Source organism: Nasonia vitripennis, chromosome 3, assembly GCF_009193385.2.
Source record: "Nasonia vitripennis strain AsymCx chromosome 3, Nvit_psr_1.1, whole genome shotgun sequence".
Lineage (NCBI taxonomy): Eukaryota > Metazoa > Arthropoda > Insecta > Hymenoptera > Pteromalidae > Nasonia > Nasonia vitripennis.
The window spans coordinates 11,065,341-11,085,669 of record NC_045759.1 but is presented as its reverse complement, the minus strand read 5'-3'; the positions used below and the strand labels follow the sequence as shown (position 1 = coordinate 11,085,669).

Genomic DNA, 20,329 nt, shown 5'->3' with positions numbered 1-20,329 from the left:
TATATATATATATATAAGTACTATAGGTACTCGCGTAAACACCGGAAAAAACCGACCGTCAGGTAGCGCGACACTCGCGCCTTCGCTTCCCCCTACCCCAGCATCGAGCGAATATTAGATTAAATACACTGGAGGAGCGACTTCTCGGCGTTCCTATTGCATTTTCCGAAAACCGGCGCATCCGCTAGTCCCCGCGGAATTTTCCGCTGTACCCCACTTCATCACCGAAAATTCCAGTCCGTGAAAAGAAACGCGTCTGTTTCCCAGGCTGTAGCCGCCGCCGTCGTCGCGGAGAATTCCATAAACACGGGAAACGCGCTGCAGCAGACGGAGATTCCATCCTGCTCCGAAAAAACGGATTCCATTCTCCGCGAATTTCTCCCGGCGGCATATACACCTGTCCTCGTTCTCACGGGAGAGCATCGTGCGCATCGTCGGCTACTAATTGAATTTTCCCTCATACGGTGCAGTCGCGAGAGCGACGACGTCCTAGATAGTAGATAGACACAGACGGAGCGAGCGAAGAGGAGAGAGACGACGAGACGAGAGGCGAGTCGTCGCATCTGCCGAAAATCGACCCGACTAGTCCAGTTCATCATTTCGCGCCGCGAGCCTGTGCTGTGTGAGTGTAAACACGCACTGCACGTATAACATCCTACGGTCCTCGTCGCTCCGGTTGCGAGGCTCCAAGGGGTCTTCGCGTGTGAGTACCGAGTCCGCCGCCGCGTCAGTGCGCTACGGGCTGCCTCCACGAGTCTACGGGCGTGTACTTGACTTCCGCGCGCGCAGATTTTCGATACACCGTGTCATCCTGCGCGCTGATGCAGACGAGTAAATAAAACAGTGGAATTACAGTTTATACGCGGAGCGTCCTCGTGTGTGCAGTGCGCGACATGGCGTGGAGAAGTGGCCCTACGTCGGTGCGTTATTCGAGCAGCGAGTGCAGCAGTGACGTCGAATTGGCACAGCGGAGCAGCTTCTGAATGACGAGTGAGCCCGTCGCCGCCGCCCTGGGCCCGATGCTCGACTAGTCGACCCGGGGAAAGCCTGCAGCCGTGCGGGCAGTGCCGCAAAATGTCTACGAGATCGCAGCTAACCAAGGATCTCAACGGTGTGTATATACACATTCTTACTTCCTCCGTGTGTGCGTGAGTTATCTGAATTCTGTCTCATTGTACGGCGAGCATTGGATTATTGGATTATTTCGGGGAGTGAACTCGTCGGGAGGTGGATTATAGCCGAGCTTCCTGGGGGTCTGGGCTGATTTCGGTCCGGCTGCCCCACCCCCTCCCAAAAACGGTGTATATAGTGTTATACTGTGTGCTTGCTTGCTTCTGTGTCTGTCTCTCTTGCGCGCCTACTCTCTTTCTCTCCATTAATGCCGGTATTGACGTGCCACTGCACACACACACACACACACGCTAGCCTCTTTTTATCAATTCTTTACTTACTGGGTCTTGGAGACGCTTCTTTCGCCTCCTATTCGCTTGATGACTTGGCTAGTCTGCTTTTGGGTTTTTTGGCAGCTCGCACAGATAAGAGGGTGTTTTTTGTTGTGATGGAGAATCAATGACGTTTGATTGGAGTAAAAAAAGAAACAGCATGAGCAGAGGATGAATCATCTGGGAATTATTTACTTTTCATGCAAAGCCTTACTTGCTGCTGCCACTGCTTTATGTGGGACACTTGAGCAGACGTTAAAAATCGTTCGGGTCTGTTATTAGAGTTGTGACAAATTCAGCTTTTTATTAGATCAATCACTCTCAATGTCATCCTTATATTGCTGACTAGTTAATTTTGTATTTCCAGTATAAAACTCTCACTCGTCTTTTTTATTCGTTCAATGATTAAATTATTTATTTATTTAACTCCAGAGTTACAAAACATTATTGTAAACAAATTTTTTTTATTAAATCATGGAAAAAGAATTATCTTCAATCATAGGTACATGCATATCAGTGTACTTGTCCAAGTTACTTTTCACACTGTTGTGCTTAGTAGTACAAGGCAATTGATGAATTGCAGTCCCAATTTCATCAACTAAAATTGGCCTTCCCAAACTTGTTCCACTTAATCGACTTTATTTCTCTCTGGACATCATACAGTGTATGCACTTTCAGTAATTGCATTCTTTTTATTCCATCTGTTGAATCCTTGTGTGAAATCACATGAAAAGTATGTCGAATGCAATACCTGTACAGTACAAAATCATGACTCGATTATGAATGATATGCAAATCATCTACTTAGAATGTAAGGCCTGTATACACCGTATTGTGCACCTGCCACTAACCTTCCGTCAGTGTCTTCTTCTAATAAGATCCAATCAATTGTATTTACTGCGTATTCTAGAACTCTGAGAACAGTAAAAAATCAATAGATTAGTTTAGAAACTTTGTGTTATGAGATTAACAAGTGTAATCAATCTTGAACTTTTTTTATTTTTGCAGAGTCAGTAAAGTCACTGTTAGGAAAACATGTTAAGATATTGCTGAAGAACGTAGTGAAGCTAGAGACTAAGCCAGATAAACTTGAAAATCGGGTATTAGTAAGTATCGTACTTATCTAAATATGTTTTTGCATGATAATTGGATTGAAATTTAATGCTTTACAACTCTGTTCTAGGTATTTTCACCATGTCGACTTTTTCTTTTAACGGCAAAAGTACCCACGAGAGTGAGCTATTTTTACAATAATTTATTTGCAAACAGTCTGTGTACCAGATAAAATAACACATACTTATATTTTATATTTTTTTCAGATCGACTGTCATTTCCATTATTTGGAAATAACATCAGTCGAATCCAAGAGAGCCAACCAACTGTCCTTAACAGTTGGGGAAAGAGTTTACAATTTTGTAACTATGGGATTAGGCAGCGTCGATACCTCAGAGGTAGATGCTATGATAGAAGCGCTTCACACTGCTATCCGAAACATATTTCCAACAGTACCTTTGAAGTAAGTCTTCAAAAAAATTTATATTTAGCTCATTTTTGTATTCTTAAAAAAACTCATCTATTGTTTCCAATTCTTTCAGTTACATAATCAGAAAAATCGATGTGATACCAGTCAGCAGATTGCAAAGCATACGAGGTAGCGATTTAGCTAGAAGTACAGAGGCAACTAGACATACGGGTCCTTGTGGAGGTTTTTCCACTCAATATGCCTGCATGTGTGATTTGCATAGTGTACCTTATAGAGAGGAAGTTGCTTGGGTATGCAATCATATATTTTTTTAAAAACAAATTAATTAAACCGTGATAGGTTGCGATAACTTTTATTCTTCTACAGGATGTTGATACCATATACTTATCTCACGATACAAGAGAATTAGATCTAAGAGATTTTGATCATCTTGATCAAAAGGACTTGGTTCCAATTATATCAGCCCTGGAATACAATACATGGTTTACCAAACTACGCATTTCTCACCTTAAACTTAGTCATGAACCTTTGGACAGATTGTTACATGTCTTAAAAAGATCTCTTTCTATTCAAGAAATTTACTTAGATAATATTGGAGCTAAATGGTAAATCTTGTGATTATGATAAATAAATACATAAATAGTGAATGTATTTATATTAACTTGATATTCTTGCAGGGATTTTGCACACAAACTTTCTTTAGCATTAATTGCAAATACCAATGCTGTGCTACACACCATAGATTTATCCAGTAATACCATTGAAGATAAAGGAGCTACAAGTTTATGTGGGGCGATTGCTAAGCTAACTCAAGGTACGAATTATTATTCTTGTTTGCTGAATAATGTTCTGCCATTGTTTCACTAACACTAGTTAATAAAATATCGAATTTCTCTAACAAGGATGCACATATAATTGTTACCACCACTGATTGCATGTTGTGTATATGTAGTGAAATTCTTTTTTAGTTGCCCCAAATACTAAACCAATGTCTTTTATGCGGTTGCACCAATCTTTGTCACCCTCAGGAGCTGCACATACGACCGGACCCTTGGGCAAATTACCAAAAGGCTTGCAAAAGTTAAACTTATCGAGGTGCGGTCTAACAGGCAAAGGCGTTGGTCAAATAGCACATGCTTTGAGTTTAAATCGAAGTATGCCTACAAGTCTACAATTCTTAAATCTCGCCGAAAATACTTTGAAAGATGACATCAATGTAAGTCAATATATTGACAAGTTTCTTTTTCTCGCGTGTTATCACTAGAAGTAAACATGTTTTTATTTCCTCACAGAATTTGTGCAGTTTCTTAGCTCAACCTAATGGAATAACCCATTTAGATCTTAGTGGAACTGATACAACTTTAGAATGCGTAAGTTAAACAAAATTAAAAAATGCTTATAAAATCTTTATACGTCGATTTCATTTTATATGTAAAATTTTAGCTTTTTGGTGCTTTATTGCGGGGTTGCGCAACAAATCTAGTCCACTTGAACGTCGCTCGTAATTCGTTCTCGAGCAAGAAAACCAAAGAAATTCCACCAAGCTTCAAGCAATTCTTCACAGCCACCCTCTCCCTTAAGTACTTAAACATCTCGTTCTGCAAGCTGCCTCTCGAGGCACTCAAGCACCTGCTGCTCGGTTTGGCCTGCAACGAGAGCACAGTAGGTCTCGAACTCGACATGAGCGGCAACAATCTGGGCTCGATGGGCGCCCATGTGCTTGAGTCCTGCATCCACGGCGTTAGATGCATCGCCTCCCTCGACATTTCAGACAGCAGTAAGTGTATCTACTTCGCATTTTTATGAAGCTTTGAATATTTGACATTTATTTTGAATGTAACAACTTTCTACGTGTAGTTATTTATTATTAACGCTATCATTGTGTTCACAGATATGGACGTAGATTTAGCACAAGTGATCACTGCCATTGGTAAGAACAAGTCCATCAAGAACCTCTATATGGGCCGTAACACTTTAGGTATGAAGAGTAAGCATATTGCTGTCGTAATGGACTCGCTTGTTCAGATGTTGCAAGAGGAAGACTGTGTGCTTCAAGCGTTACATCTCCCTGACTCACGGCTCAAAGGCGACTTGTACAATCTTATCAATGCCCTTGGTAGCAATGCTTGTTTGCGAACTTTAGATATCAGCGGAAATCAGATTGGTGACCCAGGTGCAAGACTACTTGCCAAAGCTCTGCAAATAAATAATCATCTAAAGACAATTATTTACGATAGAAACAATATCAGTCTACAGGGTTATGCAGATATCGTACACGCTTTAGAAAGGTAAAATTATTTTTGTTATTCATCACTATTATTGTTAGAAACAAATTATTAAACTTTGTTTGGTTACAATTTCAGAAATTACAGCGTCAGACATATGCCATGTCCAATATACGACCTACAGCCTTGCATGAAAGCTTCAGCTGAAAAAACAGAGCAACTGACCAAGAAAATACAAGACTTACTACAGCGCAATGTTGCACCTTGTAGAAATAGTCACGGTCAAGCCTTTCGTTTGCAGCAAGGCTTTTTACTTAGCTCGACACAGCACATGGTTGATCGTCTTGTTGTTCAAACGCAGGACACAATCAAGGCTCTGGCTGCAGAAATCTGCACCGCCAATGAAGATATCAACTATGCAACTGGACTGATTCAAGATGCGGACAATTCAAAGCAGTTACTGCCGCGTCTGCATGAGGTACTGCAGAGGCGAGATGAAAACAATCCCGTCGAAGCTAAACTCACTGAAACTGCAAATCAACTTCACAAGGTCGTCGCGAATTATTTGCAGGTAAATTATCAAATCGATCAATAAGATTAAGTTAATAGTATATTACGATACGTGTGACTTAAATGGTTCTTTTTTACATGGCGCAGTTAGGACCCGAGCGTAGCGAGGGCGCTAAGCGCCGTGTAAAACTGAAACATTTAAGTCAAGAGTATCGTATAAAATTTTATAGCACAGACTGCTAAAATCCGCAAGTCTCGCCTATTCGTGACTTAACAGCGGATTTTAGCCACACTGTTCTATAAACTTAATTTTTTTAACCAGCTAATCTTGCATTACTCAAAGTCATCTACAATTTAACGACAAAAGACAAATTTTTAAATGACTTACTTACAATTCCAGGATTCTCTTGAGGCAATGCTCAAATGCGCTAATGAACAGTGTCCTACAATTCTCGAGCAAACTGTTATTAATAGAGATGACGATTACGATGAGAATGAATCTTTAACTTTGGAAGAGCATCTTCGTGGATCTTGCAAAGAAAAAAATAAGCTGTCTTTAGATTTTATACAGAGCACAATATCCGAACAAGCTGGAGCAGACATAATAAATAGAGTAAAGTAAGTGAATATAGACAAAAATTACAATATCTATGTAAATAAATAAAATGTATACGCTATAAAATATTTGTTTTATGTGTTATTAGTGAACTAAATCTAGCAGTAGCAGCGCACATCTCGGATCGCATAACCGACCAAGTGATCGAGTCCCTCTCCACGAGTTATAAGTCGTTGATCGGCGAGTGTGAGATTCGCACGCGCAGCAGTACTCCAGACGTTCTGCGGCCGAGCGCTGGCTCCACGAGCAGTGGCGGCGGCAGCGTTATCGGTGTAGGGACGGGTGGTATGTCGCTCAGCATTTCAGCTGGTACGCCAGTTGTCGAAAGAACAAGTCTTGTTATGGACGAGGATGAAGACCGCCAGTCCAACGGTCGAGACAACACGAACAGTGAAAACGATAAAAATCACGCGTTATTAGGCAAAGCCATGGGTCGGCTATCCAACGAAGATGATTCACCTATGGTAAGTTTTTTTTTCTATTTGAAGTTTTGGTGGGACTAAGGTAAAAACTGTATGTTCATCTTGGGAGTAAATAACATGTCTGTAATCATCAATAAGCATTATAAAAATCAATTTGATTATTTCATTAGAACTACCACTTTTTTCAAATTAGCTATTAAATCTCTCCGTTTATTACGTAATTATTTTGAACTTAATTGATATGCACATTATTAAAAGACTTTCATATCTAAACTTTTTATTTAATAATCGTTACTCAAAAACAAATAATGAACACGTTTCTCAATAATGCCATCATTTTTAAGCAGTACAATATAAACTGAAATCATTGATAAAGTCGCGATAAAGTCGTGAATCAGAAAATGTTTATATTAAGATTACGTCGATTTCTCCTAATGGAAAAGATGTATTTCGAGCGTGACGATTAGAAAACACGCATCGTTTGAAGGCTAGTCAGCATCACTAAACTACTGAACAGTTTTACTTTTACTTACCTAAGTCATTCACGTGAAACTTTTATTTGTTTAAAACTATTTTTCATTGTATTAACAATAATTATATTAGGTAATAACTAATAATAAAATACTTTATGCTCAAGTAGTCGACAATTTACAAATCAAGCCTCTTACATAATATTTATGTGACTATTAATATAAATAATATATTTTTCTCATTTTTGGAATAATGGTGCATATATTTCATTACTAATGGGTATAATGGTTACTAACGCATTGTCTAAAACTCATTCTGCTTTTCCTTATCGCATGCCTTGCAGTTGGATTACTTGAATCTCGTAAGTACGACCGCCTGATAAACATCTACTAACTTAATTCTATATACCGATAATGTGGATTAAAAAAATTATAATTAAAATTTTTATTTTCACCAGGCGACGCCACATTTGTCTAATAAGCGAAAGAGCTTACATGGGAGAAAGTTGCGGCCTAAATCAGTTGTTGATTCCGTAGAAGGTTTGTCTGCCGATGATATTCCAGACCTTTTGCCATCCTCTTCGTCTTTACCAAAAGGCCAACAAGCAGAAGGTAGTTATTTTTCTTCATCCCACAATAAGTTTACTGAATTAACTAAGTAATCATTAATGCGTTTTTTAGGAGCATCCGAGAACGAGCATTCGCTAACTGAATCGTTGGACTCTGTTTCGGAACTACCGGCGACTTCTGGGCCCGGACAACAACTGCAGCATTTGGTGAAGTCAAGACCGAAGCGAGCTAAAACCAGAGCTCCGACAAGGCCAATGCTGAAACCCGATCAACCTCAGTCCATCGACGGAATAACTCTTGGAGAAGGCCTAGACGTTTTCTTTAGGCCCACAACACCTACAACGCCTATCGTTGGATCGCCGACGAGCGATGACAGGTAAAACATTTGAATTGCTAAAATTGAATTTTATCTGTATCGTGTATAAATGATAAATTTTTAAACTCAAAAAAATCGCAGTTCATTGAATACATTCCCGACAACGGCAACTGCAAGCCAAGACGGCGGAAGCCCGAGTTTATCCGTAGCTAGTCAGAAGAGCGAGGCGAACAAAAAAAGTGCACCTGGTGCGCAAGTCATGAAAACCCTACACGCAGAACAGTCGCCACGTTCACGATCCAGTGATGATGTAGCCAAGTTTTCACCGCTAGTTGGTCGTAGATCACACGGTGATTCACCGCTTACAGCGTCACCACTTGCTCGTCGTAACACCGTCGACAGCTCTAGATCTAGTATCGATAAAGATGGAGCTGCTGAAGATGCACCGGGCCAACCATCCACCCCCGGCAGTGAAAATAACAAAGAACATCAAAACAGTGATACAAGTGAGAGCAGTGGTAAAAGCGTCATGTCGTCTGTCCGAAAATTCTCTGCTGGTAATCATGGTCACACCAGCCCGACAAATGGCAGCGTTGCAAAGAAAAACTACATTCTAGAAACAGCCAAATCGCCAGTACTCCGCTCATTAACGACCAAAAACAATCAGCAACAACATGGTGATCGAAGATCGCCTCCTACTACTGCCCCCAAGCCGAGACCCTGGAGTATGGCTACCGATAGAAAATCTGGTAAGTTAACTTAAAAAAAATGTATCTTGCGTTAATATCTAATGAAACGAATAAACTAACATGTAACAACCTGGCAGGCGAATTCAATCAACTGTTAAGCGACGGCTCAAGTCCGAACACTTCGGCAGGTAACACGCCCGACTCGGGTGATGCGCTGGACGAATCGACCGACAGCGGTGTCTGCGGTCCGGCCTCGCTACCGCCGAGTCTCACGGCTAGCTGCATCGTTGGTGGTTCCTTGGGCACCAGCGGCGTAGAAAAACGATCGGTCAGAGAACTGGCGGCCAGCCTTTCGAAAGGCGGTGCCTCCAATCAACCGAAGGCGGATAAGAAGGAAAACGGTAAAATTCGAAGGAGCATTAAGAGCGTATTTTACAGTAACAGATGAAAGAGAGACAACGTTTAAAACACGCACAATGCGCTTGTAAAACGACTCACCCTGGATACTCACACCTGCTGCAAGATGAATTATTAATCCATTAAGGTTGTTCTTGCACGACGTGGAAAACAAGAGATTTTATTGGAGTTGCATAACTTCTTTATATATATATATATATATATATATATATATATATATATATATATATATATATATATATATATATTATATATATATATATATATATATATATATATATATATATATATATATATATATATAATATATATATATATATATATATATATATATATATATATATATATATATATATATATATATATATAATATATATATATATATATATATATATATATATATATATATATATATATATATATATATATATATATATATATATATATATATATATATATATTATTTTAGAGTAGACTATTGATTATTTACGCCAAATACTCGAATCATAAAAGTAAGATAATTGTGTGGATGAATGATTGCTTCAAGATAATGAAAGACTGGGTTATGTGATATTTTGATATATGCACCAAATTTAATTTGAGTATTTAAATAATCATTGTCATTGTCTTCGATTTTATAATAGTCACGCATATATATATAAGTTTTTGTAGGTGTAACTGTCTTAATTATTGTAATTAAGCCGTGCAAGTACTACCTTAATCATTGCACTTAATGGATTTTATTTTGTTATGTTTTTTATTTTTATTTTGCGTTCGCCATCATCTAACATTCATCAAAAGGCTGCACGCACGAGTTTGAGTTTTATTTTTGTTTAGCATTGCTTTATGTATATTTATTTTAGAGCATTCCGCAGCATGGAGGTCAGTTCTGCGACGATACGTTGAACCCCCGGCACCTGTACAACCAACTTCTGTTAAGGTATATTTTAATTTCTTTTTTTTTTAATCGTCGCCATTATGTTAGTCATTGCTAGCGTGTTGTTTAGCGGTGTTCTTTACAGCCAACTAAGCTTCTAAAAGTGAGTGATTAGTTTTAATCAATTTAATAGACAGCTTTCATTTATAACCCTTTGACAATGGCTGCCAATTTTATTTTGAATACACCAAATATTTACACTCTTGCTAGTTACAAAGACACACTAAACCAATGATTTTTCACATAAATTTTCATCTATCATTACAAAATAATATTGCAAATTGTATTTACTGCTTTTTAGTTTTAATGTAAAGAAACCACAAAAAATTCAATTATCAACATTTTTTTAGAAATATTTTTAAAAAATCATATAAATTGCATGAAATCATCTCATTTCCACTTGTTTTTTGCTTGTGTGTTTTCAGGCACCGGAAGCACAGAGAGAGACTGAGCCTAACCGCCGACTGGCTTTCAAACTCCGACGCACCTCGTTTCTTCGCGATTCAAATTTCAATTACGATAATGACACGGTTGACGTGTAGAGAAAAAGAAAGAAAAAAAATTTTAAAAGATTGTGATTACAATCTTTACTCTACCTATAGTGATAGGCACACCGCAAACCGCATACTATAATTATGAATTTTTTAAAAGCCAATACTAGGATTTATAAATTTTTATTGTAATATAATCGTAGTTTAAATTTAATTTGTTAGAATGTGAATCTCTTGCGTAAAAGTATTTAAAAACTTAAAAAGTACAACATACATGCGCAATTATTACGATGTAAGCCCAATGTATGTCAATATCTGCATTAAAAAAAAAAAATATTAAAAAGATTTATTCATTTAAAATTAGTTTCAAAAATTGTCTGCAGAGATTAAACACCTACAGTGCAAATTAATAGAAATTCTATAAACCAGTATTGGCTTTAATAAAGATAGCGTAGGACAATTTTTGAACAAAACCAACATTGAAGAAGTTATTGTTCTGCATAAATTGCCCAGCTGTAACAGCTGTTTGGTGCAAAAATATTAGGCATAAATTTACGATAATCGAAAGTAATACTCGAACACATAAATTACATAATATTTTCTCTTGATTTTTCTTTCTTTTTCTCTTTCTTGACGCTTGCTTTTTAAGCATAAAAACGCAGCAGAATTTTTTCACAACGAAAGCGATGAAACAAGAGTCAAAACACAACAAACAACTTTCTATAATTTTTTTATACTTGCATCAACTATATTCCGAAAAATATTAGGCACTCCTTTGTAGTGGTTGTGCTTAAAAAAGACCACGTGTATGTGAAGGGCCAGCATTTTTAAGTGCCTGCTGTTTAGTTCCGGTAAACGTCGATCTGAATTAAGCTTCTGTCATTGCATAGATTCAGACTTTGTTTATCACGGGCAGGGTACTTAACCCTATGTTATTTGCACTACCTCATATCATCTTCCATTACTCTCGCTCGCTTAAGTTTTAATTTTATCATCATGATTGAAAATGCAACTGCGTTTTTAATAAGTCAAATAAAAAAAAATGAATGTTTCAATGATGGATTGCTATGTTTTTGAATGATGATCTCATAAACTACATACATTTTTACAACTGATGCACAATGTATGATATACAATTATAACTTTAGATTTTTCCAATAATTGAGGTTTTTAAGATTTTGACTAAATAGATATGTATACAACTATTAATCAAGTTAACAATTTGTAAAATGACAATGTACGATAAAATTATCATTTTACTTGTTGCGTAACTTCGACGAAAACAGAATTTTATAAACTGTCTTTCACATTTACAAATTACTGTCTGAATGAATATCACGTATTTAAATTTTTACAATTTTCAAGCTACTTTACAGCTTGACGAAAGGGATTGACAATTTTGTAAAATTTTTGATACAGTTAGCTTAAGTTTTTTGATTTATTAAAAACAAGATACGTTTTCAATCAGCAGCTACCTGAACTTTAAATATTTTTACATCATGCAAACTTCCAAAAATAACTGTCAACTTTTAATCCGCAAAACTATATACGAGTGATTGATAATTGAGAGCGCGAGTAACGAAGAATCAATAATTATATATTATATATTCAGGGATAGGTAGCTCTATTATTTTAGTAGTTGTATACTAGAATAAAAATATTAAAACGTATGATTCCAGCTCGGTGCTCGTCTTAGTGACACACCAGCGTGCTCCAATTTTGCTCTAAGCGTCTAAGCCTGTTTTGATGATTTTATTAATACTTCCGTTTTATTATATTATATTATTATCATGATTATTATTATTATCATTATGCACGCAAGTGCCAATACGCGGATATTTGTTTTTTATTATTATTATATATTGTAACCTAATGATTTGTGCGCGCATTCGCGCACATGTAAATAAACGTGTGTATAAGCGAATTATTTAAGGTAGACAATGAAGAATATATAATTATACCTTGTATTTCTACAAGCGCCTAGTTATATACATAATAATATGGAAAGAGCTGTGAAACGTGCATGGAAGGAATAGATATCGTAATTTTTGCTAATTTTATGCTGCTCAAATTCTAGAAATGTGCTATATTAAAATTAACAATGACAAATGGTGTAATGTAACTATAAATTTTGTGCATTGTGGAAATTAAATTATGCTATTGGATATTGATTGATTCTGTAACGAGGTTTGATTAGAATCAAAAAATTGAAAATCAAAATTGCGATAATACCCGCATGCAATCTAAGTAATATCAAGTTTGTATACTTTTTATATGAATAAGTAGTTTCGATTAGCTGTTTTTACTAATAATGATTGCATTAATTTTAAAAAAAATTTTGATCATTGATGCCACGAAAATTACGGTATCATTTGTTCGATGTACAATCGGAAAAAGAGAAGCGATTTTGCAATAAGAACGTAATCTCATCAATTACCCTAAAGTCATTTCTATTAATCAGAAGACTCGATGGATCGCATGAGTGCTCACTTGAAGTTCCGAATATTTTTTTTTTTTTATGTAACCATACAAATTTATGATTTTCAATATACTTTTTGTCATTTGAAAAATTATGATACTTTGTCAAATAATTTCCAATACTCTATTTAGTATTTACATTGATCAGAAGCACTGGTAGAATGTCATTTTTTAGATCGTAGTTATTATTGTATACAAGTATTTTAGAAGTATTTATTAACGTGTTTCGGTCAAGATAAAATACTGAAATGAGAATTGAAAATTATCGAAAACATATTACTTACACTTTTGCAATAACTTTAACATCCGCAAAAAAAAATAAAATATAAATATTGGAAATCATAAGTATGTACATCATTATGAACAATTATGACTATTGGGCCAGTAACAATTGATCTTTTGAACAAATAGTTAAAATCATGTTACATAAATAGATCGAATCTCAAAACTGCGTGTGCCAAATTGAAGTGGAAAAACTAGCTGAGAATAAAACACGCTAGCGTCATTGAGGAATGCCCTGGTTAAAACAAAAAAAAATGAAAAATGAAATTATGTAGAAGTACTCAAAATTTATGAATCTCTCTACTTTATAAATTACGAGGCACCAGTCTGTTTTTTACTGTATATAAAATAATTGGATTCTAGCTTATATAAGTGTGTGTTTTTTACTGCAGAAAAAAATGACACTCGAAAACAATGTAATTGCAATTTTAAGCGTATTGGCTTTTATAATATTCGACCGAAGTATATATATTTTAATAACCAGGGGGTGAAGAAGATGACTCGTTTTCGAAGTCCCGAGATCTAAGTGTATGTATGCGGCAAGAGTATGTGTGCGTGTATATAATTTTTATTTATACAATTGACTGAGCGCTCATGGAGGTAGATCTTATTTTACTGTCGGAGCATTTTGTGAATGGGCAAACGGACCGACGTATATGGGTCAGGAAGTTGTTTACTCCTTCTTTTTATTTAACGATTAACATATTATACATTCCTTGTGTATTTTGCCATGAGCCGCGTTTTCATCGATTTAATAATCATTGTCTTGTCATAATTAGCAACGTATCAAACTGATAATATTAATATTGTTATTACTATTTTTATTGTATTATTTTTTATTATTACTATTAACAATTTCCCTATTATGATTATTTTAATAAAATATTAAAGTTGTACACGACTCCCGAGATGTTTGGCAGAATTGTATTTAGCATGGGAACGAGATGTATTTAAGCGTATATCTTTGACGAACAATAAAAATATGAGATCGATTTAATAAGGAACGTGCATTTATTTTTATTCTGCCACCCGTATCGTTCGTATGTACTAAAAAAAACTTTTTCCTACTTAGCGTATATGTATCATCGATTAATTTTTCGTTTACTTTCGTCTAATTACTAACTTATTAACGCCACGTGCATGTGACGCACCAGACGACAACAACTAGCAGAAAAGAATAAGTATAACATGCGCTTCGCTCCGATTTAAATGGAACCCCCTATAGCTATATAGTTATATTACAGTCTCTTGCCATACAGTAGGCATTTATATGCAATAAGAGGGTGGGGGCAGGAAATTGACAGCGCGCTGCTTGCACGTAGTCGTGGGAAAAACTTTGTATACGTGTACCTACTCTACCTATATAGGATACAAGATCAGAACAGTAGTGCGGAGAGCATCACATGGGACAGGCCGATAGACGATGACTCCGGCTATAAGGTAGCGAGAGTAGTGTTTTGTAGTGAGGATTGTTGAATTAAAGCGTGCCACATCAAACCAAAGGAGCAAAAATGTCTAAACCGAGAAACGCAGAAAAGCTTAGCAATGGCAGCAAAACGGAGCCCAGCGTCTGGGTCCGGGCAATCACAGCTAACTCCGAGTGGCCCGACAAGGTAAACATAACCTTAATTCAGTTTGGAGATTTTGGAGCAGCATCGGTTTTTGAGATGTCATTCGAGTTGTAAGAATGGGATAAAGCATTTTTAAATCCTCACCACTTTTGCGATGCTCTATAATCTGAGAAATACGAGGTTGTTAAAGCTATTGCAGATATGTTCTAGTTTTAAAGTGGGATGTTGCAAATATGGTAGAATTATGCTGAAGCTTTTGAACTCGTTCTATTTTTCATTTTATTGCACTACATATAAGCCTTCAAGAAATATGGCAATTTGTCATTTAGTTCAAAGTTTTACTTCATTGATTGTACAACAATAGCGAGTTTTTCAATGTTTTTTTTTTTCACAAGTTATAAGACATTTGGGGGAGCTATTTTTATCATGAGCATTTATAATTATAGAGCATTTGAGCTTCTTGAAATACAACACATTATTTTTGTAAAATATCTAGGAAGAATTCCTTGATGTCATTTATTGGTCAAGGCAGGTCATTGGAATTATAGTTGGCATTGCATGGGGTCTATTACCTTTGAAAGGATTTCTTGGACTGTTGTTGTGAGTAGAAAAATACACTTATAAAGCCTATCTCAAAATTAAACAAATCAAAGATTCAATACTAATTTGATCCAATAAATTTTAGGTTCGTTCTTGTAAATGCTGGTAGTTTGTACGTGTACTTCAGTAGTTTTCAACAAGTAGATGAAGAAGAATTTGGTGGCGCATGGGAGCTGACCAAAGAAGGATTTATGACTTCGTTTGCTGGATTCTTGGTAAGCATCACAATTAATTAAAAGACTACCCTGTAGAAAATTAACGAGTGAAAACCGTTAAAAAGTTAAGTTTAGTTGACCATTATTATCAAATTTGAATGTAAAAAAATAAAGCAAAATATTGCTAATATTTTAGTGATGCGTGTCTATTAAACCAACACAGTATTATTAAGTTAAAAATTGTTTTTTTTTCTATAATTTCTGGATTGTAACAGTCATTTGACAAATTTTAAGCAAATGTTCTGTTTTATCTTGAGTTAATGTGTATATCTATGCATTTATAATGTTTAAACTCTTATTTATTTAAATTGTTAACCACAACTTAGCTAAGTGGCCCAAAACTTAGCTTATTAACCGTTAACGTTTCTACCAGGGTATCATAGTTATTAAAAACATTTCATTAATGACTAATTAATATCACAGGTGACTTGGATCATTATATACTCTGGTTTACATTTTGACTGACGAGCATCTCTTCCACTGCAGCCAAGCTTGATAAAAATGTGTAAAAGGATGAACAATTGATTTATGGAGTACCTTGTGACATTCCTTTTTAACAAACATTTATAAAAACCATTTTGACGTAAACCACTTTATGAGATATTAATACGTATAAAAAGAAAAATATACATTTATTCGCTGAGCACATCAGGTTCATGTGTCCAGTAGGCTAAAAACCAAGATCTGACTAATTGTAATTTATTAACCAACCATAGTACGTTTACGACCACGCGCCTTTACATCCTCGTATTTGCTTATTACTTCTTTTAAGTGAGACTTGTTCTTGAAGAACTTTTGATAGCTTTTGTAAATCAATCCAAAAAGTTCAGGAACTTGCGCGTGAGCGCTTGACAACGACCTTTCTAAGACGTACAAATCTACGGCGGCATCTTCAGATGTAGATTCCACCCTCGCTAAGCCAAAATCAATAACTACTAGTTGTTCCGAAACTGTGACAGAAAGGTACGATTCTTTAGAATATCAATATCGATTGCTTTAGTAAAATGATAGTCAATTTTTTTTTACCATCAGTTTCTGCTTTGGCATTCGCCAAGCTTTCCGCATCTTTCAGAAGAATATTTGACGTTGTCAAGTCCCCGTGAACGATATTTTTCGAATGAAGTTTGGCTACCGCTTGACCGAGCGCACTTGTAACATTATTCATCAAAATTTTCGCTGTATCATCGTCTTTACCGGTAATGTACTGTTCGATAAAAGTTTTCAGCATCGTAGCATTTTCGATGAACTGCATAAAAATGCTGCGACGATTGAAATCGACGAGGTAAAGAGCCGGTGTACCGACGCCTAAAATTAAAAATGTATGTTTGTACTATCGATTACGGAAATTCCATCAGCCCAAGCCAATCATGAAGAAACCTGCGGTTTTCGCTCGGACAATTGCACGAGCCTCAGCCTTGATCCTCTCTTTGGTCAGTCGCGTATCCAAATCAGGGTGTCTGTATTTTTTCTCAAACCGCTCCTTTATCAGCACGGTTTTTCCGAGATACGTTCCCTTGTAAAGTCGCGCCTCCGCTCCTTGCGCTATCAATTCGGACTCTGGCAATTTGTAGACCATGATTGCAGTTTTACCTTAAAATCATACATTTTTCGTTTATAACTTTTCAGCTATCCATTGTAGTATTGTTTTTGTTTGAAAATGAAAGCTAAAATCACACATATATGGACCTGCCCTTATAAACAATAAAAGCTTTCTATATATACAACAAAATCCCGAGCAGCGCGCACAGCAACAGCCTGTTATACACACACACGCACACGCGCGCACACAAACACATATATATATATATATATATATGCGCAAAATGCAACCGGGCCACGCGGGCCGAGGCCGCTGATCGCGCTCTGGCGACCCGGCGAATCTCCAGAACCCGAGAGGTAGCAGCAGCAGAGCGAGAGGGACGATGTAAGCGCGCGCGCTACTAACCGCTAGCGCTAGCGCGAATCGATCGTACGCGCGCGAGTTCCCGGAAAAAGTGCGAGAGAGACGGCCGCTATATACTCTCTCTGAGAAATCGCGCGTCTCGTCCTGCGCTATAAGCCGCGCGCTCGGCTGCACTTGCATTGTCTCTCAAGTCAGGATCTCGCGCGGTGATGTAATGGACAGGCTGTGATCGCAAGTGCAAGTCGTAGCAATTATTCCGTCGTAGTTTATAGAAGACGATCTCATATCCGGGTCTGAAATTTCGAGAGCTAGTCGCTCGATAATTGACAGGATTATCATATCGGCGAGCAAGGGGGAAAGGAGGTTATAAATCCCCGTGTGTTTGTCCACAAAAGAGCATCATCTCCATTGTTATCGGAAAAGCTCGAACGTGAAAGAGCATCTGGTGAACGGCACACGTGAAGAGCGAACAATGAAAGAAAACACCTGTTAACAGCCCTCGCGTTCGAACGAACAAAAAAGGTCAACCCATCAACGGCGAAGCTGCGAGGAGTGAATTGAAGCTGTATATGCCCCAGGCGGGCATATTACTCGGCAGCTAAAACGGAGGGAAGAAGGAAGAAAATCATCAGGCGAACTCGCGGGAGCATGAGGGACGAAGTGAAGATGGACGCTAACAGGCTCATAGCCGAGGTCCACAAGAGACCCGCGCTCTGGAATCAACGGCACATATCTTATCACAACCGCGAAGTGACCAACCGCGTTTGGATGGAGATTGCCTCGATATTCAAGCTACCGAGTCAGTATTTTTGAATTTTTCCTTTTTCGTGTCGACCAACGATTCTCATCGATTAGTACAATTATTTTTTCGACAATTACAATACTATAAGTCAATTCTTTTTTGTTTGTGTTTGTCCGCGTGGAAGCAACAAATAGTTTCTGTGTTTACCTATATTTACATAAGTGTCGCATGGGACATACACACCTGCACGATTTTCCGAAGATTCGCTCCTTATCACTATGCACTTCTCTCTTGGGCGTGTGCTTCAGATTCGTTGTAGTTGGGAAAATCAATACGTTATATTTTTGAGTTGTTTATTTATTAATATGCGTTAGTTTTGGTACACACTGATGCACATGCTTTTGCGGTTATCTGTAGACCTAACCTCACCTCACTTGCGCAGATGCATGCGCGCCAAACTCGGCGATGGGGGCTTTTATTCAAATTATCAAATGCTATACGTGTGCATTTGTTTATTTTTGTTCTTGTCATAAATATGAAATCTTACTTGGAAAATAATTACAATTGTCGCATTACATATTTGAGATTGATGACGATTCTCTGTTTAGAACCTGTACTAAAGGCCAAATGGAAAGGATTAAGAGATACGTTCCGGGCAGAGTTAAAGAAGGAGCAAGTTTATCGCAAAAGCAAATATCAGAGAAATCGTCCTCTGTGGATTCACTTTGAAAGTCTGCAATTCCTAAAGGAGCAAATGCTGCCTCGACCACCCATTTGGGATCGTAGTAGTCGCTCCAATAATTACGAGAATGATTATGATGGAAGTCACTGTCATCAAAATGGTATGAATGGAGATGATAATGATTATGAAAGAGATCATGATGATTCTTTGACTGAGCATCTGCTGCAATCCTCCTTAGCAAGGTTAGAATATCACGTATACAAATCAAATTTATCAAAAGACACATTTTTACCATCTTGAATTTGCATTTAACTTTCAGGTCTAAAGAACACTCAAATCAGGAAAATGACGTCAAAGCAGAACCAGATGAAAATGTAGATTATCATACAGGGTCTCCTTTGAATAGGATAGATGACAGCGAAACTATGCTTCAGAGTCTTTCTCCTGAGCAAGTACTGTTAGGGGCAAGTGTCAGAGATGGTGTAAATGGTGGTGGTGATAGTGATTCCAGTATTGGTATGGTGATGGACCCTCATGGTCATAACTGTGATGATAATTACTATTTTCTTATGAGTCTTTTACCACATATGAAACAGTTATCGCCAGAGCGTAGAATGTTCCTAAGAATGAAGATACAAGAATTAGGTATTAAGATATTTGCCTTTATACTTTTAAATGTAAAAAATCTGCATTATACAGTATAATCTTATATTATTCTTTGTTGCAGTGTATGAAGAAGTTTACAAAAAGAATTCAATCCAAGAAAATGCGACGTCTTCATGAGTTGAGGGCAGTGATAAAAAAGGACGTCAAACTCCGAGTTTACCGACGAAGGAACTAAAAGACTGATTGTGAGAGTCAAATACAAAAAATATTTACCAGCTCTGTTTTTTCCTCTTGATACGATCTCGTTATCTTTCGACTAGTCATCTATATGCAATTTTTCTGTTTTTCTAGACTTTGATAATAGTATTAAATGAAGCAAGATTCAGTTCTAACACTGTAACATCGTTTAAATTTCCCTCTAGAAAACTTTCTCAAACTACAAAGAAAAGTGATAATACAGTAAGGAAGCAAATATTTAAAGAATTCACATAATCAGTATAAAAATAAGAAAACTATGATATATCTTGGGAGCTCTATTACTCTTAAATAATCAATGCCAGCGTGTACAAGATTTAGTCACTAAGTACTAAACTGAGAAACTTTAATTTTTGATCAAGAAGCTTAAAAATATATAGTTGATGTAAATTCAAGTGATGATATTAG

The 20,329-nt window shown here is 36.9% G+C and overlaps 4 protein-coding genes and 1 long non-coding RNA gene across 12 annotated transcripts; 3 read left to right on the top strand and 2 right to left on the bottom strand.

The window, feature by feature from the left end:
• Window positions 1-159: 159 nt before the first annotated feature.
• LOC100119172 (F-actin-uncapping protein LRRC16A) lies at window positions 160-14,351 on the top strand. Of its 5 annotated transcripts, none has more exons than XM_031926451.1 (21): window positions 160-1,111; window positions 2,450-2,547; window positions 2,625-2,675; window positions 2,761-2,957; window positions 3,037-3,214; window positions 3,291-3,529; window positions 3,602-3,738; window positions 3,893-4,140; window positions 4,217-4,294; window positions 4,368-4,701; window positions 4,816-5,212; window positions 5,288-5,720; window positions 6,060-6,277; window positions 6,364-6,739; window positions 7,512-7,529; window positions 7,626-7,779; window positions 7,849-8,113; window positions 8,195-8,802; window positions 8,880-9,143; window positions 10,023-10,099; window positions 10,522-14,351. In XM_031926451.1, the coding sequence occupies exons 1-21, from the start codon at window positions 1,075-1,077 to the stop codon at window positions 10,636-10,638; spliced, it is 4,524 nt and encodes a 1,507-aa protein (XP_031782311.1). In that variant the 5' UTR covers window positions 160-1,074; the 3' UTR covers window positions 10,639-14,351. The 5 variants fall into 5 exon arrangements, with proteins under 5 accessions (XP_031782311.1, XP_031782313.1, XP_016839713.1 ...); XM_016984224.2 differs by having other exon boundaries at window positions 161-1,111; window positions 3,953-4,140; XM_031926453.1 differs by lacking the exon at window positions 10,023-10,099.
• Window positions 1,887-2,524, bottom strand: LOC107980922. Of its 2 annotated transcripts, XR_001729029.3 has the most exons (3): window positions 2,433-2,524; window positions 2,293-2,355; window positions 1,887-2,193 (listed from the first exon to the last, which is right to left on the bottom strand). It is a non-coding gene; the product is annotated as an uncharacterized LOC107980922 (long non-coding RNA). The 2 variants fall into 2 exon arrangements; XR_004227125.2 differs by having other exon boundaries at window positions 2,293-2,492.
• A 275-nt stretch (window positions 14,352-14,626) lies between the features above and the next one.
• LOC100119135 (uncharacterized protein RAB5IF homolog) lies at window positions 14,627-16,414 on the top strand. The gene is made up of 4 exons (XM_001602920.6): window positions 14,627-14,960; window positions 15,415-15,518; window positions 15,604-15,733; window positions 16,157-16,414. Exons 1-4 carry the CDS (start codon window positions 14,859-14,861, stop codon window positions 16,196-16,198), a joined length of 378 nt encoding a protein of 125 aa, XP_001602970.1. The 5' UTR covers window positions 14,627-14,858; the 3' UTR covers window positions 16,199-16,414.
• On the bottom strand, window positions 16,203-18,942 carry LOC100119101 (EKC/KEOPS complex subunit TP53RK). Its single transcript, XM_001602892.5, has 4 exons — window positions 18,622-18,942; window positions 17,111-17,323; window positions 16,760-17,038; window positions 16,203-16,683 (listed from the first exon to the last, which is right to left on the bottom strand). The coding sequence occupies exons 2-4, from the start codon at window positions 17,307-17,309 to the stop codon at window positions 16,436-16,438; spliced, it is 726 nt and encodes a 241-aa protein (XP_001602942.2). The 5' UTR covers window positions 17,310-17,323; window positions 18,622-18,942; the 3' UTR covers window positions 16,203-16,435.
• On the top strand, window positions 17,343-20,310 carry LOC100679762. 3 transcript variants are annotated; one of them, XR_004227123.2, is made up of 5 exons: window positions 17,343-18,435; window positions 18,987-19,302; window positions 19,380-19,705; window positions 19,788-19,911; window positions 20,018-20,310. XR_004227123.2 is itself a non-coding variant. In XM_031926460.2 (4 exons), the coding sequence occupies exons 1-4, from the start codon at window positions 18,285-18,287 to the stop codon at window positions 19,841-19,843; spliced, it is 849 nt and encodes a 282-aa protein (XP_031782320.1). In that variant the 5' UTR covers window positions 17,343-18,284; the 3' UTR covers window positions 19,844-20,310. The 3 variants fall into 3 exon arrangements, 1 of the variants encoding a protein (XP_031782320.1); XR_004227124.2 differs by having other exon boundaries at window positions 19,987-20,310; XM_031926460.2 differs by having other exon boundaries at window positions 19,788-20,310.
• Window positions 20,311-20,329: the final 19 nt, after the last annotated feature.

What these genes read in the sequence shown, in the direction of transcription:
- LOC100119172 (XM_031926451.1), top strand. Translation starts at nt 1,075, where the DNA reads ATGTCTACGAGATCGCAGCTAACCAAGGATCTCAACG. An exon ending in ATCGTACACGCTTTAGAAAG is followed by an intron (nt 5,213 to 5,287) that starts GTAAAATTATTT and finishes TTACAATTTCAG; the next exon opens with AAATTACAGCGTCAGACATA. An exon ending in GGCTACCGATAGAAAATCTG is followed by an intron (nt 8,803 to 8,879) that starts GTAAGTTAACTT and finishes ACAACCTGGCAG; the next exon opens with GCGAATTCAATCAACTGTTA.
- LOC100119135 (XM_001602920.6), top strand. Translation starts at nt 14,859, where the DNA reads ATGTCTAAACCGAGAAACGCAGAAAAGCTTAGCAATGGCAGCAAAACG. An exon ending in ACTCCGAGTGGCCCGACAAG is followed by an intron (nt 14,961 to 15,414) that starts GTAAACATAACC and finishes TAAAATATCTAG; the next exon opens with GAAGAATTCCTTGATGTCAT. An exon ending in CTTCGTTTGCTGGATTCTTG is followed by an intron (nt 15,734 to 16,156) that starts GTAAGCATCACA and finishes TTAATATCACAG; the next exon opens with GTGACTTGGATCATTATATA.
- LOC100119101 (XM_001602892.5), bottom strand. Translation starts at nt 17,309, where the DNA reads ATGGTCTACAAATTGCCAGAGTCCGAATTGATAGCGCAAGGAGCGGAG. An exon ending in TGTCCGAGCGAAAACCGCAG is followed by an intron (nt 17,039 to 17,110) that starts GTTTCTTCATGA and finishes TTTTAATTTTAG; the next exon opens with GCGTCGGTACACCGGCTCTT. An exon ending in TGCCAAAGCAGAAACTGATG is followed by an intron (nt 16,684 to 16,759) that starts GTAAAAAAAAAT and finishes TTTCTGTCACAG; the next exon opens with TTTCGGAACAACTAGTAGTT.
- LOC100679762 (XM_031926460.2), top strand. Translation starts at nt 18,285, where the DNA reads ATGAGGGACGAAGTGAAGATGGACGCTAACAGGCTCATAGCCGAGGTC. An exon ending in CTCGATATTCAAGCTACCGA is followed by an intron (nt 18,436 to 18,986) that starts GTCAGTATTTTT and finishes TTCTCTGTTTAG; the next exon opens with AACCTGTACTAAAGGCCAAA. An exon ending in CTGCAATCCTCCTTAGCAAG is followed by an intron (nt 19,303 to 19,379) that starts GTTAGAATATCA and finishes TTTAACTTTCAG; the next exon opens with GTCTAAAGAACACTCAAATC.